This window comes from Zalophus californianus, chromosome 13 (genome assembly GCF_009762305.2).
Source record: "Zalophus californianus isolate mZalCal1 chromosome 13, mZalCal1.pri.v2, whole genome shotgun sequence".
Classification (NCBI taxonomy): domain Eukaryota; kingdom Metazoa; phylum Chordata; class Mammalia; order Carnivora; family Otariidae; genus Zalophus; species Zalophus californianus.
This window is the reverse complement of record NC_045607.1, coordinates 82321405-82335913: the sequence shown is the minus strand read 5'-3', so window position 1 is coordinate 82335913 and position 14509 is coordinate 82321405. Positions and strand designations below refer to the sequence as shown.

General features: G+C 39.0%; 1 protein-coding gene across 10 annotated transcripts in view; it reads right to left on the bottom strand.

The window, feature by feature from the left end:
• TRPM3 (transient receptor potential cation channel subfamily M member 3) overlaps positions 1 to 14509 on the bottom strand; it is an 822204-nt gene that overhangs the window by 175405 nt on the left and 632290 nt on the right. For all 10 annotated transcript variants that reach the window (XM_027615317.2, XM_027615327.2, XM_027615328.2 and 7 more), the window contains one exon: positions 11490 to 11664. In XM_027615317.2, coding sequence (XP_027471118.1) covers positions 11490 to 11664 — 175 coding nt within the window. The remainder of the gene's footprint in view (positions 1 to 11489; positions 11665 to 14509) is intronic.

Genomic DNA, 14509 nt, shown 5'->3' with positions numbered 1-14509 from the left:
GGTAGTGAGAATGATCTTGGAGAAGCTGCCTGTAATCGGGAAGGATGCACACTTGTGGATGCAATCTGTTCAAAAAATTTCATTTACCACTACCCACAGAGGGAGCATTTCTTATTTTTGTTCACTTTCTCCTTATTTTTTTTCTACTTTTTTTAAATCCACTCTAGAATCTTGAGCTAGATATGGTAAAACAGAAGGCGCAGATACACATACAAAAGGAAACAGAAGGGGGGGTGGTGCAGTGGGGTTGAGCGTTGTAAAGAGAGGCACTCAGAATCTATTATAAGGTAAGATTTGGGCTGGGCATTTTATGTGTGGCATTTCATAAAGACAGATTAATCCAAGAAAATCCTAACTAGATTAACTCCTTGGATGCATGGATGATGACACGTGATATTACTTATGTATTCTCTTTTTCCAGTCTTCATCAAGGATCAAGGTGCTGAAGATAGAAGTTTTCCTACTAACCCCTTACCTTGATTCCCTTCACCCTTCTCTTTTCCCATAGCATATCACTTTCTAAAGTATTATACAATGTGCTTATTAAGTTAATTACTTATTATCTATCTGACCCTGCCAAAATGTAAGTTCTGTGACCACATTTTTGTTTGTTTTCTTGACAGGTGTATTTTTGCCAGTGTCTAGAAGAGTGCCTGAAACATAGCAGGTTTTCAAAAAAGATCTGTTGAGGGATGCCTGGGTGGCTGGGTCAGTTAAGTGTTTGACTCTCGATTTCAGCTCAGGTCATGATCTCAGGGCTGTGAGACTGAGCCCCACATCGGGCTCCATGCTCCACGGGGGTCTGCTTGAGATTCTCTCTCTCCCTCTGCCCCTCCCCCAGCTCATGCATTCTCTCACTCTAAAATAAATAAATAAATCTTCAAAAAAGTATTTGTTGAATGACTGAACACACAATGTCGGTTGGATGAAAGAATGTAATTTAAAAAACGAAGGGAACAACATCCAATAACATTGAAAAATCCGTCAGACACTCAAGGGGTCCCCGAGTGGTGGAGCTCAATTACATAAATACTACAGCTATGTTCTCCAATATGGGAGCTGTTAGCCACATGTGGCAATTCAAATTTAAATTAAATACAGCTAAATAAATTTAAAATTCAAATCCTTAGTCACACTAGCCACCATTCAAGCGCTCAGTGGCTGACTGGGCAGATGGAGGATATTTCCATCATCACAGAAAGTTCTATTGGACAGCAGTGCTCTTGAGGCAGACAGGGCTGCCAAGCTCTTTACCTTGGGCAGAAACTAGCAGGACAGGCAGGTGAAAAAATCCTCAGCAGTTTTGGCTGTGTCTCTGTAATTTCTCTCCTTTCCTTCTTTCGGGTATGAACATACCCAAGAGTGAAAACTGTTATGTGTTGCCAAAGCATACAGGGACTGCCACACGGTCAAGTAGCTTCTCTGCTGCCAAAATTAAAGGGGAAAACATATCCTCTGTGTTCATTCCAAGTGAAATCCCATCAATGACCATTGCATGTAGCCAGGCAGGAGCAATAGTGGGATTTTTATTGTTTTAGGCCCTCCATAAAAGACAGAATCAGAGCTGGACTTACATGTATGAGCTTCCTGGGCAGGCCAAAGCATTAGCACCTCTTTAACTGACATATTTTAAAAGTTGGTCCAACATTTATTCAGAGGAACCGTTCATCAGCATGTGAGAGAAGGGCGGAAGCTGGAAGCTGTTGTTAACAATCACTCAGCTCTGGGGCAAGCAAGCCTCCTGCAGTTACTGGTCTCATCTTCTGAGAGGCAACATGGTATAGCTGCTAGGAGCGTAGCTTCCAGCCCCAGTGTCCCTGGACAGACCACTCCCTAGTGGTGAGATGTTGAGCAAACTTCCTAATCTTTCTGTCCTCAATTTCCTTATTTATAAAATGGGGATAATTATCATAGCTACCCCAGAGAGTAGATGACAGACTGTGTTTAGATCAGGTTCTTGCATGCAGAAGCTTTAAAAAATATTCAAATTTTCAAGTATGCTTTTGGGAAGAGGGTCAGAGGTGTGGGGGGAAAGGGTGGGGTAAATCTCAACTCTCTCTCAAAGTCATGTGTCAAAGATTCCTTCTAACCCCATATTCTACTCTATGAGATGTGGGAGCAAGTATAATTTTATTTTTTCAGATGGATTAGTGATGGACTAATTCCTTGCTGTTTTTAAATTATTCTTTCTTATAAATTATCCATGGACAACTGCTCAGTTAATCTGTCCCTCAGTCCAGCTTCAAACAGTACCCCACAACAAAGAGCCTCTTGTTTTTGATATCCTATGTATTATGACTGTAGGGAAAGACTTATATTGTCAGTTTAGACTGATGCACTTCACAGTGTTGATGAGACATTGACTATTTCCCAGATATCTTTCAGGCAGATAAATTTCTTATTCTGCCCTTGGCTTCATAATTCAATGTGCTATTTGATGACTGCCTGGTAGTGATATATGGGGTTATCTATAACACTTGGTCTTCACTCCAGAATAAAAGTAGCCACCCATGGTATGTTGACTGTACATTTCTTTCTTTGCATCATTGTTAATCCACCACAGAAATCTTTCCCCTGAGCCCATACGTGGCCTCAGACTCATTCTCAACACAACATTCTAGGATGCTGGTACCAGCGGATTGTTGTTGACACTCAAGATGAAAACTATTTGTCATGCCTGCATTAGAGATAATAAAATCTCAAATATACTATAAAATGATGAATACCAAGGATATCACAGGATTGAAGAACTCCAAATTTTAGGTTTGTCTCCAAGACACTGAACTAGGACTTCCGTGACCTTAAAGGAATCGATTTTTTACTGCTTACTTTAGGGATCACTGCTTGTGGATACTTGATTTGCACTGAATATCTCCAGAAAACACAATAAATATGTATACCAACTCTAGGACAGTTGTCCAGCAATTACGACAACTAAAGAGAAAGCTTATTGAAGCTGAGTGGAGACTTTTCTTGACAACAGTAGTACAGACGTGAGTTAACCTTGGAATGCTACTTTAATGAATGCATCTTTAGTGTGTCTCTGGTAGAAGAAGCTTTTATAGCAGGTGGTCACTGCTGTATTCGGTTTTTACGAATCCTGTGGTCCATAATCAACAATGAGAATTGTGTGGGGAATCTAATGGAAATCTATTAAGAACACTGCAAACATTACCTATTATTAATGATACCACCGGGTGAGTTGTTAATCCACTCTATTTCTAGAAGCTGCAGGTTCTCATGTCAGCTAGGATGATTCAAAATTCATCTCCTCTAAGGTAGAGGGATTAAATACCAGGGCATTTTATTATCTGAGGCTCCCTCAGATACATTTTAAACGTATTTGTGGATTTTAAAGTCCTCACAACTTCTTTTCACAAGAGAAAGAGGCTATCTTGTAGAAGCGGGTAAGGAAATGTATGTGTGCATCTCCTGCTAAGACAGAGAAGCTTACGGCAGCAGTGGGGAGGACAAATCAGTTTGGTTGTCTGGTGAATGGAAGGTTCGTTGAGATGGCCCTAGGAAGAGGCTGGGGCCAGAATGCAAAGGGTCTTGAGTCCAAGCAAAGGAATGTGGACTTGACCTGTGGATTAATGGTCTTTAACTGGGTTCCACAAAGAAGCCCCTAGAATTTTGAGGAGGTGCTCCAAAGCTGCCCCAGAGCTGCCTTCATGGGTGAGAGCCAGGCAGAGCGAGGGAGGCTCTAGACCAGTGGCTCTCAAATTATGGTCCCTGGACCAACAGCATCCACATCTCCTGGGTACTTCTTGGAAGCACAAATCACCTGGCCAATCAGACCCAACTAGAAAATCTGAGATGGAGCCCAGCTATCTGATTTTTAATAATCCCTCCAGGTGATTCTGATGCAAGATAAACACTTGAGAACCACTGGTCTAGGCCTTCCACCCCAGCTTTACCAGAGTAAACATGTATGTATCTTGTCTGTCTCGTATATTGCACTTCTGAGGTTTCGAATGAGAAGGGACCCAAGGGCTTTCAAATGCTACAGGCAAGTGGGAAATTGGGACTCTTAAAGGGTTGTCCCCTGCAACTATAGAGTCTAAGGAAAATGAGCCAGGACCTTCTAATGCTGAACGTAGTGGCTTTGATGGCTGTCAGTGGTGTCTCCAACAGCAGAGAGAGCCGTCATTCAAACTAGCACCATTTGGGGTCTAAATACTTTTACGTTTCTCTTTCTCTTTTCCCTTTTGAAATTGGTCATCCATTTTGACCTAGTCAGAAAATCATTTTCAAAAGAAAGAAGTGAACTGAATGCCCGTAAGAAATCCATGTAAATAAAAACATGAACAGAGAAATCTACCAGTCCTGTCAAAGTGAGTATTTCTGTGGCATAGCTTTCTCTTCAAGGGAGGCATTTTCAAGTCTAACAGATGTTTGGAAACAAGAACAGCTGTGATCAAGAAATAAATGAGGTGATTCATGCTAAATAAACTTTTCAAGTCAACTGGGTTCCAGAGACATAAGTTGGCAGTGGGTACAAAGTGCTTGTGGTAACAAAGCAATGGCTGGTGTGCCCAGCATGAATGTGACACGCAGAAAGTGAGGAAGCTCTTTCTGAAAACATCAGGGAAGTATGAAGACAAAGCTCATTTGTATACATTTAAAAAGAGTTTCTGAAAGTGTGGTCCATGGACCACTCTGGTTGGAATCACCGGAGTTTTTTGTTTCTTTAAGATTTTTTTAGAGAGAGAGCCAGCGAGCTGGGGGAGGGGCAGAAGAAGAGGGAGAAACAGAATCTCAAGTAGACTCCTTGCTGAGGGTGGAGCCCTATGGAGGGCTCGATCCCAAAACCCTGAGATTGTGACCTGAGCTGAAATCAAGAGTCTGATGCTTAACCGACTGAGCCACCCAGGCACCCTGGCATCACTGGGATTTTGGTTTCAAGGACAGTTTCCTGCACCCCAGCCCAGGTACATTGACTCAGGATTATTCAGGGGAATCTGTGTTTCCTAATGCATTCTCAGACATGGCTGAAGTGTGATAACTGCATGACTATTTTCAATGTTTTCTGTGTAACAGGTGGTCAAGAAGTTAGCTAAGCAAATCTCAGAGGAACGTAGTTAACCCAGCCTTTGAAGTCTTCACTTGGCATTGATGGGCTGTCTAAAAGTCATGGGCAGTGGTTCTCTGAAAAGGATTGCTTTATCATAATGGATTACTCGGCTCTGTGTTTCTGATGTTTGCTGTTTATATTCAAGGCCACACTTTCCCAACTTGGAGCTGAGCAATTCTAAAGCAAATTTTATCAGTGTGGAGAACTGACTGACCAATTGAGATCAATAAAATTTTTCCCCTCACTAGTACTTTCTTCCATGAATGCTAGCTAGGTAATTGTTTTAAAGTCAATGCTTTGTTCTCTCCATGCTGACACAACATGGAGGGATCAAGTAGCCATATTTTATTTTGAATAACTGAAGCTACTCCAGCCTTGTGGAACTTGGGAGACAATGACACAGGTATCTATATAGCAGTATCTTTAATACATTCCATGGAGGGAAAAACTGCAAAGTAAAAATTGCAAAATTGCAATTAAATAATTACAGGCATTAGCGTGTATATATATATATATACACACACATATATACACTAATTATATATAATTAATTTGTCATTTAAATGGATTTCATTAAATTAAAATATAGAAATTAAAGATATAAATATATAATATATTGATATAATTAATAAAATATTAATATGTAAAATATAATATCGATATATATTTAAATTATATTTATAATATATTCACATATTACTATATTTTAATTATAGCTATATAAATATATAATTAATGTTATATGTTATAATATATACTATATATTTAAATATATATAAATCTGAGTATATATAAATTCAGTGTAATAATATGTACACACACCTACAAACACACTATCTCGTAAAATTATCCCTTTTACTGACTTTCCTTCAATACTATGCAGACTGATTCTTTGTTTTTTTATGTTGAGTTATGTAAAAGAGGGTCGGAGATCAGCTTTTTCTTGGTCATTCAGGCTGATCCTCAGTTTGGATCCAGTTTTTGATGGAAAAGGAGAACAGGAGCAACAGAGTCACTATATTGCTATTTTGTGGGTAATTAACATACTCTGTTCCATTGAATAGATTCTTGGGAACAATGCCACACTCAAGTACTTTGTCCTTTGGGCTCGTGAAACACTCTGTACGTTGATCACAGCACACGTGACCTTCCAGTTATCTGTATTCATGCCCATGTTTTAATCTCCATTATAGACTCTTGCACAGGGCCATGTCTTGCTAATTCTCTAGCAGCCCCATGCATAGAGTAGGCACTCAGTAAATGTTAACTTAGAGAACAGTTTACAAAAACAACACTTTTTATAAATAAAGCCCCCAACAGCCTTTGTCTGCACAAGACGTTTCCAACTTTCTTTCCTTCCTTCTGGGGAAGATACAAAACAGAATCAAGTTTTGACATGCTAATTTCTTATGGAAAATCTAGAAAAGAGACAAGGTAAGATGAAATTAATGGAAACTGAAATGGACACTTGAAGTCAGCATGCTGCATATTTATTTCCTCCTTTCTCACTTGACATTCCAATTATGTCTAAATCATACTGGGATACAAACCACTGAGATCAATTATTTCCTTTCAGCAGATCTCATAGAGACAAATTGATAGGGCTGTGACATCCTTCAGCCTCAGATGGAAATTTCAAGCAGCAGAAGAAAGCATTAGTAACCATTGCATAGAGTGATATGCCCTAGAGAATACAGACTACCACCTGGATTTCTAAAATGGCTAATTTTCTGGCGACTTCCTCCTGATTTTGGTCATTTTGATGTATACTCAGAGAGAAACACACTTTTGTTACATCTGTGCTAGAATACAGTGATATAATGTGAAGCCATGCAACCTATTTTTCCTTATTCATCTCCACTTTGTCTTCCATTTATGCCTTTACCTCAGCTAATCAAAAAAGGTAAGGACCTTTATTAAGCTCCCTTTAAACAGGCAAAATGAGATTTTATTTGATTTATTTGATTTTTTAAAATCTATTCCTGTCCTCAAGATCAGGCCATTCCTCAGTGTTTCTCCACAATATCTAATACAATTCCACTGACACATAAGAATGGGAAGAGTCTATTGGTGTTTGGCCCCATTGATAACTTCCCAAAAGTTATCAACAGACTACTTAAGATCTTTAAGGCTTTCTGCTACCACAGGTTCTGCTTCTCATCCTGGGCTCTCTAAAAGTGGTAAATCCATATCACTTACGGGGAAAAAGACACCAAAATAAATATAAGGCTCGGCAATAAAATCCAGATGAATGAGGAGCATCATCTCAGAATGCACATTCGTTCAGATGCTTTTTCACGCTGACATTTTTCATCCATGTGGCACTTTCTCACTGATAAATGAGGAGCTAGACCACGTTTCTCTGCAATCTGAAACTTAGATTATGAATTTTCAAGCAGTCTCTGACCTCGACTGCAGGCACCTATCACCTGAAAGGTATCCCTGACAATGGGTGATGTTGGTCGGCTTGCTTGGTCAGCAGCAAAAAGCGAAATGTTGGTATTTGAAAATGTAGGTAATCAAATCTACTGCCCCTTAGGTGGCATTAATCTGTTTCTGTTTGCAGTATTTAGTCATGCATGATTCAGAAAAGAAAATTTGATAAGATTTTTAAGGAATGAAATTAGTTAGGGAGAGTGACTTGTGACTCATTTTAAACTTTGATGAGAAATAGAAACTTTAGGATGACAATAAGGGAAAGAGAGAGTTTGGCCATTTCTTCTGGGGGGCTTGTGCCATGGAGCAGAGACAGAGGAGAAGGCAAAGGTAAGAATTTAATTGCAAATGCCTCCTAGTTTATCCAAACCCATTTGTGTTGGGATAGATGCGGCCTGTCTCCCCCTACCTCAAGTAATCTCATCTACAAAAGTTAATAAGTTTTGCCAATTATAGTTTGCTTCCAAAGTGATGCCCTTTCAAATTCATATTCTTGGAAGATGGTTAATAATAGGGAATTTAAAGGCAAAATATCAAGTTCACAAAAGTTAAAATAGAAGGTGTGTAAATTTCATTCACTTCTTTAAGATTATAAAATGAAAAGCTTTAGAGCTGAATATACACATTTATGAGTCCTTGGACCTGTATTATTTATTTAACCATCTGTAAATGAGTTTAAAACATTTTAAAGCATATTTAAATTACCAAAATAACCAAAAAGTAAAAATCAATGATTCCAAACTCTGATTCAGGTTTTGTAAACAAGGTGTGTGTGTTTTCTATAACCAATTTTATATGTACAATTATACCCCTTTATTTATATAGGTTTGTTTATATGAACATATAGTTATACATTTATATTTATTTGTAGTGAAACATGTCCCAAATCTGTTGGACTTTTTGGGAATTAAAGAAGAAATTCTTGGTGAATGAAGTCTGGGATGGGTTCATCTTTTTTTTTTTATTTTTATTTTTTAAAGATTTTATTTATTTATTGGAGAGAGAGAGAATGAGAGAGAGAGAGAGAGCACGAGAGGGGGGAGGGTCAGAGGGAGAAGCAGACTCCCTGCCGAGCAGGGAGCCCGATGCGGGACTCGATCCCGGGACTCCAGGATCATGACCTGAGCCGAAGGCAGTCGCTTAACCAACTGAGCCACCCAGGCGCCCCTCATCTTTTTTTTTAAGCATAAAGAAAACACACTCCTGCAAAATAGTGTTCTTTGGAAATGCTTTTTTAAATCGGCTGCACATGTGTGGCTAGACAGCTTCTTATTCAAGCTAAGTAAACATGATTAATTCTGGCAGCAATTCAGATGACACAGAGAAATGTCATGAATTCACTGGATCAGGATAAATTTATAATTGCTTTCCTAGAGCAAGAGTTTACTTTTATCGTAACAGCCTATAAAATAAATAAATGTAGATTTATATATTTGGATCGGCAATTACAAAACTTCTCTTGAAGTTTCTACTTTCTTAATCACGGTTTCTAGATGTTTCTTAAAATATTTAAAGTTTTAATTTCAAGAATTCCCAAGGGAAGAAATTATATCTCAATTCTTTATGTTCACGCTAGTTAATTCTTTGATAATCAACCATGGTTTATATATTTGCACAGATCCCATATAGATTGTGCTTTTGCATATTTTGGTCATAAAATAGTCAGAACTAAAACAAAACTTTGGTTTTAAAATGAAAATTGCTAATTAAAGTTAAAAGGGCATGGTATTTCTGACTCTTAATTTGGGACTGGATTGGGAAAAGGAAAAAAAAAATCTACATGACACCTGAAACAAATATACTGTGTGTTAACTAGAATTTAAATAAAAACTTAAAAAAAAACTTAAAAAAAAGAAAGAGGAAAGAGAAAAGGAACCCACAACTGTCAGCCTGGACATTGGTTTACAACCAGGAATGCATTGATTTTATCTTTTTGGGAATGCATGAAATAATACAAAAAATTAAGAAATTGTAAGCAAAGGGGAAGCTAAAAGGAACTTATATTCAAACAACAGTATCATTGAAGTACTACATAAAAAGCATGAAGGCACATACCACAAAATCCATTTCAGCAAATTTTTATATTAGACCAGAAAAAATCCTGGCCTGGGATCATGGGCAAGCACATAATTGCTCTGTGTATCTCTGTCCTCTCAGTTAAATAATATAGAGACTCTGCCCCTCCACCCAAGCTCTAAAATGTGTAATATTTCCCCTGTATGAAAAAACAGAATCAGGAAGAGCAACTAATCAAAAATCGTAACATTTTCAAAGTATACAACCCACAATAAGGACAAAAAGGGGGCCCTGGGTCGAGACCTTCATTGTGTGCAGACCTAGAAAACCTGAAATACTGAGATGAACAGCTCACTTTTCCATGAATTTTCTGAAAAGGAAATGTGCCTTCTGAATGCAACCTTGTATCTACTTTGTGGAAACACAATAAAATAATTACAAGCACTGGGAAGCCAAAAAGAAAGCCAAAGCAAAAAACTGTATAAGTTCTTCAGTTATGTTTGAAAAAGGAACACGTTGTTATATTTAAATTGATAAGAACTATGGCTAAATTTTTAATAAAAGCCAAGCACAGTTGAGGATCCTGAGCTCTGGTTAGTAACCAACATGGAGGCGTTTGGGCCAATGTTCTTTTCAGCTTTTTAGCTAGAGAATGGACCGATATTTACAATGAAAGGAGAAGATAAAAGTCATTTAAATTTGCCAGGAAGCAAACTCCAATTTCATGCTTAGGAATATTGGTTTTTTGTTTTTGTTTTTGTTTTCATATCAAAAGCTTTCATCAGGGGACCTGACATCACTGTTACTGTTTGCAGTGTTAATTGGAGGGCCCGTGACTCTCCTATATTTAGGTCCACACTCTTCCCCAGGCAGGGTGCCTGTGTTAATGGCTACCTGGCCGACAGGTGGGGCAGGGAATGTCCTGTAGTCCGCAAGCTCACCGGTCGCTCACTATTATCATTACATGCTTGTCTACTTACTAGACTTCCTAGGAGCTATTTGAGGGTAGGAAGAGCTCCTTTCTCTCACCAGGGTCATGGGTTAGGAGAATTGATTAGGTGAGGAAGTTCCTTATTTAAAAAGTTAATGACCAGGGGTGCCTGGCTGGCTCAGTCAGAAGAGCAGGCAACTCTTAATTTTGGGGTCATGAGTTCGAGCCCCATGTTGGGTGTAGAGATTACGTAAATAAATAAAAACTTTTAAAAAAGTTAAAAAAATAAAAATTCAATGACTCCTCCTGAGTTTTCCTCCTTAAACTCATTCACACCTTGGGTGAATTACTTTGATCTAATAATATGCACGAGTGCTTGGATTTTACCATTCACTGGGTGGGACCTCAGATTGGCAGGGAAGGTTGGGAAGACAAGTCCTCCTTGGGGTTGGGGCTTTGGACTGTTAAAAATAGCAGTAGGGACAGACCAGGGAAAATGCATGGGGAGGGGGGGTGGAATCCAGTAAGGGTGTACAGAGTGGTTAGAGGCTCTGCTTTCTGAGCTGATCTAGAAGGATTTGACAGCACAGGCCACCCGAAGTTTTGGTAAAAATTTGGCCTTTGTGAACATACAGCAGTTTGGTGAAGCTGGTGTTCGGCAACTGAGCCTGGAAGCTGCACATTCCAGCTTCTCCCAAGGTACTCACATGAACCATAGGGTCCGGATTCGCTGTGCTTTATGTGTTCAAACCCAGTCCCTGCTTCTCCTTAGTAGGAGGAGCAGAAGAGAGAAGAAATGAAGAGAAAGGATACCAAGTGCTATGACCCCTCCTTCCCTTGTCTTCCTTATTAGTCTAGTCTTGTGGGGCTTTCATAGAATTCCTCACTTCATAGGACATCTAGAATATATTCCCCTGCCCTTTCCCACCACCTTCCCAGACCAAATGTCTCCATCAACTGATACCATCTTCCCGAGCTTGGAACACAGCTTTGTACTCAAAGGTTTCTTACAGGGCCTGGCAAATTACCTACCCGCCTTCTTCTGAATATTTATGCCCAAATGCCAGGATGTCAGATGCCCGTCCACTCCCATCACAGACAACAACAGGCACGGGAGGGGTGTCTCGAAGGTACTCCAAGACAATCGAGATCACATTGGGTCCTCCTTCCACAATGAGTGCCACCACCGGAACTCCTTGACCGATTCCTGCATTAAAAAAGGAAAAGAAAAGGGAAAAAAAGAGAAAAGAACACAAAGCCAGCAAACCAAAGAAACAAAAAGGGAAACAAAAAGCACAAACTAAAATTACTGAGCACGGGGGAGATCACAACATATGAAGGGATAAAATATGGAGCAAAAATTGCTTCCTTTCACAGAATCTTCCCACCAGAGTCTATCTGACTTTGCCCTCTCCCCAGAGTTCCCGGGGTGCTGGGGTCGGTGAAGGGACCCACTGCCATACTTTACTGGGGGTGGGGTGCATAGGGTGAGGAAGGAGAGGAAGGAAGGTTAGTAGATCAAGCCTTGAGCCAGCAACCAAAGACTGGAAGCTAAATGTGACCTTAACCAAGTCTCCTATGTACCTAGTGGTTCAGTTTCTTATGTGAAAAATGGGAATTTAAAGCAGGCCAGATTCCTGATGTCATCACAGTGCTAACTAAGAAAACATCTGAATGGTTCACTTTATTAAAGACTATCAAAATCAGCTGGGGGCATACATGCACTTGTTGAGTCAACTGCTGGCTACATTAGGGATCTATCTATATCTGACCATAAATGATCCGCTTGATTATGGGTTCTTAAGAGCATAACAGTCATGATAAAGAACCCAGAAGACATGGCATCCTGCCATCTGCCGCCTGCCATTACTGTGTCCTTCACCACTGAGCAAGGCACCAGGCACATGGTGGGTGGTCTGGAAACAGTGGTTGAATTCAGTTGTTGAATTCTGGGGTGTCACAGACCTTTTCTAAAGTATTTAAGTTATTAATGGTGAGCTAGAAGACCTAAAAATTGCCCTAACATCAATACTCATGTGGGGTTCAACCTAACATATTAAAGATGAGTATTAAAAATGAATGTCCAATGAGACACGATGAAAAAGAAATGAAGTTCATTTTCAAGTGACCTCTCAAGGGTCATCATGGTTCATCGGATAACATCTTGTGCTCATTTTGGTATCATGCTGCATTTTCTCACTCTTCACCTTCCCAGAATAGTTAAGGAATTGAGCAGTACCATAAAAATGAGATGGTTTTGTACAGAGCAGTTATCTTAAAAAAGAAATAATCAAGATTCTGTACCACTTCTGTAAATACGAACTAAAAAAAAAAAAAGCCTTTAGTCATCTCAGTTTTTCCCTTTCCCCTTCCTGCTGTGTTTTTTTTTTTCTTTTATCCAGAACCTGCTGCCCTGTGAGAAATAATAGTATGAGGTTTTGTTTCTTGCTCCATTAATAAGAGATTGTATTTGAATTGGGTGCCCTGTTGTTATACTTCCACAGTATTATCAGTATCCTGGGGGCTTCTCTTTTCTAAGTCAGTGTTTTTGATGATTTGGTTTTCATCTTAAAGGAATGCCCAAAATGTCAGTTACACAAAAATGGGTGCTGTTTTTAAATCAACATTTTAAAAATGTAAGAAAATGACAATTGTGGGTCCCAAGATTTCTTTTTGTGCTCCAGAGGGAGTTGGAAGAGAGCGATGACCCGTGGTGCCGTTCGATGTTTCTGTGGATGGAAAAGCTTTGAGAATTCCTCCTTCAAATCCAAGGAGAGGGAAGAGAAAGATCAGTGCGACTCCCCTTTCGTTCAAAGGCCCTTAATGATTCAGACAAAATGTCCCTTTAAAACTCTATTTACATGTCTATGAAGGAGACATGTTCCCCTCTGCTGATCACGAGGAGTAAGTAAATTCTGTTGAAAGGCTCTTTGAAAGTTAAGGGCTAACTTGAAATGTTAATACAGCACACTGCTTTTGGAAGAGAACTTGCTGACATAGGAAATACCCACCCCTACGTGGATGTGTATTTTAATATGTGGTGGAAAAGGGTCTCTTTTCCAATGTTTAAAAATTATTTTATGAGGTATTTCCCAAAGAACTGTGCTATTTAATTTTTCCCTTTTCCTTGTGCTAGTACATGCTATTGTATTGCTTCATACCAAGGAACAATACACTGTGTTTGCTGTTTTATACCAAATGATTTATTTAGACTCATTCTAGGATCTTCCAAGAGAGGCATTTGCCAAATTCTGATCTTGGGCACTGATTCTGTTGGTGGAATCTTTACTCCAAATCACAGAACAATCGTGATCCACTCAACGTTCTCATGGCGAGAGAAGACTTAGAATGGGCCTTCTAGAATTTCCGATCATCTACAATCTACCGGACAATAGGCAAGATAGTTGGAAACATCTCTTCCCTTTGAGAGGATACAAAGGCGCAAAGGATCAATTTTCATAGCGTGACTTGAGAGCAATAAACTGTCAAATGATTTCATATCAATGTATTTATTACTGTACCAAATTGTTGTAACCCCTAGAAACAGAGAAACATTTTAGATGATCAAATTTCCTATATTTAGAATGAAGCCATTATCAATTACAAGGATGAGAACAACTATATTAACTCATATTATTACTATAATATTATGACCCAGTGCTAAAAATTGGATGAAGTATCAAGATAGAATCTCCCTTTTCAAAAGTACTGAATATATCTGGCCTCCAAATTCTCTTCCATTTCCTACAGTGATAATACATGGAAATTTGTTCCATAGACAACAAAAGCTCTTATAGTCTAAAACAAAGTACTTTTGAATTTCCTAGTTATGGGAGGTAGAGAATGAGGCTATATCTAAAAATATCATGCTTTATGTAAACTAAACCTGCCAGAATATGGTAACATTAAGTTCCTGTCAAGACACACACACACACACACACACACACACACACACACACACACCACCTTTGTTTCTGTGAAAGGAAAATGATATCAGATAATCAGTGATGAACAAAAGCAGTGGTTCTTAGCCTATTTTTTTTGGAGACAAG